The sequence below is a fragment of the Centruroides vittatus genome, unplaced genomic scaffold, assembly GCF_030686945.1.
Source record: "Centruroides vittatus isolate TY-2023 unplaced genomic scaffold, ASM3068694v2 scaffold_464, whole genome shotgun sequence".
Lineage (NCBI taxonomy): Eukaryota > Metazoa > Arthropoda > Arachnida > Scorpiones > Buthidae > Centruroides > Centruroides vittatus.
Genome location: NW_027122710.1, coordinates 818,418 through 823,156, shown reverse-complemented (window position 1 = coordinate 823,156; position 4,739 = coordinate 818,418). Strand labels below are relative to the sequence as shown.

The following is a 4,739-nucleotide window of genomic DNA, read 5'->3' as shown; positions in this document are numbered from 1 at the left end:
CACAAAAGTTTTTGAGAGGATTCATGGAATTGGAGGGGACAATCTACCAAAGGGAATGCCTTTGTACAGGAAACTTGGTCCTTATTTAGGTATCAGACACATAGGATGTCTTTCAGAAGGACTTTCTTTTAGAAACTGCTCCTATTTAGGTGTTAAACACGCGAAGGAAACCAAGAAAATACGTGGTCAACCTGTTGGCGAAGCACGAACCCGTGACAAAGTACCGGGATTTGGTTGTTTAATCCATTCGGCCACTGGTGGGCCGGAAGTTCTTGAAAACTATCTTATACTATAAAAAAATTTGCTAAGATTGCATCAGTGAAGATCCTTATTACTCCGTTGTGATCTTTACGATGTTCTGTCTCGAGTTGGGTTTTGCGACTCGAGAATGTCCGTAAGATGGTTCGAGGAAAGCTACACCTCCACACTCAACAAGTAAATATATACAGTTTATTTACACAACAAATATTTACAAGATGTACAATGTTCGACACCAATACATACACTATGCTACAAAGATGTAGTATCGCTAGTCGGCTTGTCTATTGGGGACTGTTAAGCTTCGGGGAACTCAAGTCGCTTTTCCGGAGATGGCTCAACCGCGTGGCCGTCCGTCTCTGCACTAACCTTTTTCCGGAGGACTTTCCAAGAGGAGAACGCTCTCTCTATACACCTCAAAGGCTTACCTAGTGTCAGAGACCACCACGTATCCGGTCTCTCGCCCTTTCTCCTCGTTTTTCCGCCACCCTTCCAATTTAAGGGATCCTGCTGCGACCACCCGCGACCAATCAGTTCCTTCCTTTCTTTTTTTGAGAGCTTCCAAAGACGTCCGCCCTATTTCCCGCCGACGTAGCTCACATTCGCGTCCGTCCCCTGTTTACATTTTTTTCTCCAGCCGGCCGACACGTAGCACACACATTGACCCCTAAACGAAACCGCTACTCCTTTGATCTTTCCGGCCGTTTATGGCCCCAACGCCAGGTGGGTCCAATTATCTCTGTCGCGTGGCTTTTCGACTTAGGACGCTAAAAGCGACCTTTACAGCATCAATCTAATAAAATTTTAGAAAAGATATTGAGTGATAATTAAGAACACTTGAACATTAAACATAAGATTAAATAACTAATATTAATAGAATTAATTATTACATTGTAGAATAAATTATATCCCAAATTTAAAAAATAATATTAAATTTTCATAAAAATATACATTGTATACAGACATATAAAGCATATTATTACTAAAATGTAATTGAAATTAAAGATATTTTATTAATAGATTATTATTTGTCCTGTGTACTGCAGTGCTCCATGCAACTGTTATCATCAGATTGATAACAACATCAACTGGAATTAAATCTGCAACTCCATTGCAACGACAGTGTAAAGTCTGCAACATACCTTTAGTGGAAGCCACAAGCAAGCCTGTAGGACCATTTAAATTGTCAACCCATCCTGGAATAGGCTCTCTCCAAGCTGCGGTAACAATTGATGGTCGAACAATAGCGACTGGAAGATTTCCGCATTCTTCTACTAATAAATTTTCAGCTAAAGCTTTTGTAAACGTATATGTATTAGGCCGTCCTTTGATCAAGTGAGGAGTGAGAGCTGTCATTAATTCAGCGTTCATCCATTCTGTGGCATCAATTATTTTTTTGTGGTGTTACAGGTGCTGGATAAATTATTTCTTCAATGTCTTCTCTATCACAGTTACAATATGCTGTTGACACATGCACAAGAGCTTCAAGATGAACCATTTTATGACAGAGATTTACAAGTCGTCTTGTTCCTAAAACATTCAGCTCTACTGAAAGTCTTAAAGGTTCATCAAATTTTACTGTGGCTGCAGAATGGAAAACAATTGATACTGTATTGGTTAATAACGTAATGTCCGACTGGCTAATACCTAATTCGGCGGAAGTTAAATCACCATGAACTGGAACAAGTTTTGTGAGCACATGAGGTTGTTCTTTTTTAATTTTGTCGAAAATCTAATTGACTAAAAAAATTACCTTTACATTTAATAATTCGTCAAGCCTCTGCCTTGGATCTTGTCCTTCTTTTGACCGCAGTAGTAGATAGACAGTTTTAACATTTGGGCAACACCTTAATAGTTTTTCAACCAAGACCTTTCCCATAAAACCCGTTGCTCCAGTTATAAAAACAGACCTGTCTTTATAGAATTCTGCTATTGCAGATGCATCTGACTGAGCCATTTTGGAAATAAAAATAGTTGATATTGATCTAATGCACACTTCAAATCCAGTTAATGTAAAATGAATGGCACATATTGTAATAATTCTGCAACTATTCGCATACAATTATTATAAAGATGATGCCTGATAATGAAAATAACTTATAAAGATTCAACTGCAATTATTTCATCTTTCTTTTTCAGACTACTGGTCGTTACATCCCATCAAACAGACATCCGGAATATTTTATTAATAAGATAATTTAAAAATTCAAACACACAACATATAATTCAATTTAACTGCATCCTGATTTTAAAAAAAAGAAACACTAAAGTAAATAAAATAATTATTAATTTAATTACTTTCAGCTAATGAAGAGGTTAATAAACTTATAAATAATTAAATAATTATTTATAAAAAGCATTCAACTTTTTGAGTAATTTTATTTAATAAACATAATTAATTATCCAATAGTCTCCCCTTAAATAATTATTATTTTCTGTTCAGAAATTTTTTTAACATTTAAACATATTACAATTAACTTTTTTAAAACTTTGTAGTTACAATTTGAATGTATTTACTGGTTTTATTTTAATATATTTTTATAAAACATAAAAAAAATCATGCAAAATTAAGTAAGAAAAAAAAATACAGGGAAAAAAGGTTGATCAAGATTTATTTTTATATTTACTGTTCACATAACTGTCCAATAATAATTTACGATTTGTTACAGAAAAGTAGCAACAGATAAATGCATTTACAAAGTGCGGTTTCCCCTTTTTTTTATTCTTTTATTTTTTTATCCATTAGCCTTTGTATTTTAGTAATTTTTTTTTTCTTTCTTAACGTTTTACAAAAATAAAATAGACAGAGAGATTTTTATTTTAAAAATTGATTTAAACATTTAATGAAAGGTGAAATTACAATTCTTTTTTTTTCATTTTTTTTAATTGTTCAGAATAAATTCTTGTCAAAATTTTTAAAATATCATTCTTTTAAATTTATTTTTACAGAATTTTTAGCTTTTAAATAGTATTTTAATTTCTTTTTATATAAAAAAATTTATGAACGTTAAATTAACAGTATAAATTAATTGAATATTGAATTTAGGAAAGAAAAAATCAGTATGCAAAAATATAAAGTATTATATAAGTCATAGAAGGGGTTAAAGATTCAGACTCATCACTCTTGAAGGCCTGAAGATTACAGTTGCAATTTATCTACCTCATAAAAAAAATTATAAGGATTTGAACATTAAATTTTAAATTTGTGAGGAATTTTGTTAAAACATTTATATTATTATTTATTTTTTAAAATAAAATTTACGATAGGTTAAGAGAATCCGCAACAATTTTCTTCCCTTGAGATCTAGTAAAAACTTCCACAAACTATAATCGTAATTGAGATATGTAACATTACACCCTCGACTATAACTGTATTTTATAATCTACTTGTGAAAAAATCTCCAAAAATAAAAATTTAGTGATGTAATTATTTGTCTACAAGTTTACTCCCCTGGAAAATTTTCTGCGGTTCCCCCTGCGATTGGTTATTCTTAATTGGCAGATAAACATGGTTGATATTTTCAGCACGATCAAACTTTCACGACTTTCTTGGGTCAACCGAATAAAATAATTGAAGCGAAAATTTGTATTTTTTCAAAAAAAGTTCATCTTTTTTATATCTAGAAGACAAGCTTTATAATTTTTTAAATATTTAAACAGAGAATGAAGTGAATAATACTGAAATTGTGCAGATAATGCGTATTTAAACTAAGTGTAGTGAATAATTCTATGACGTAAGTTGAGATCATCAGCATAAATTAGTAACTGTTAAACTTTTAACATGCATTATAAAAATTTTATATAAGGCAGAAGGCCCCATTAATGCCCACTAATGACTAAGCTATCACCTGGATTCTAGGTAATTCTTAGTCATTGGTGGGAGATGAGCCCGTACTTATATATAATTTAGGGAAACTTATATGTAATTTAGGGAATTATGAAGATATCACAATAATACACATTTGATGTTTGATAATAGGTTACCTTTGTTTTCAGTTATTTGAATGAATACACGTGGTACCAATATATAATGGTTATTTAACCATTGTTCTGAGTGGTTTATAAAGAAGATCCCATTAATAAAACCCAAATAGAATTCGATTGGTATTGAAGTCGTCAGAAGCATTTGATTTCTATTCTGATAAAGTGGAAAGTTAGTGTTCAACTAAATGGAATACGTTTTATATCCAGAATGTAGAGCCATTACAAAAAATAAGTTTCTTCATTAGTATAATATAATATCGAAGTTTGTGAGGTACCTTACTATAAAGTATAGTATTGTAAGTTAGTGCCATTAGAGTGATGACACACGTGGAAACTTTATTGCAGTAAACATTGTTTATGCTATTTTTGTGTAATGAAGAGTAAAATACTAGAAAATTTAAGGCATTTTCACTCATCATATTCAAATGTATTGACACGATGGCACATTAGAATAGAAAGTATGATGTAAGAGAAGAAATAAGCTTGTGGCTTAATTG

At 31.7% G+C, this 4,739-nt stretch overlaps 1 protein-coding gene across 1 annotated transcript; it reads right to left on the bottom strand.

Annotated features, from left to right (window-relative positions):
• Positions 1-1,257: 1,257 nt before the first annotated feature.
• On the bottom strand, positions 1,258-2,215 carry LOC136989293 (putative fatty acyl-CoA reductase CG5065). Its single transcript, XM_067287414.1, is given in 3 exon segments — positions 1,258-1,654; positions 1,656-1,990; positions 2,129-2,215. Coding segments are annotated over 3 exon segments (819 nt in total).
• Positions 2,216-4,739: the final 2,524 nt, after the last annotated feature.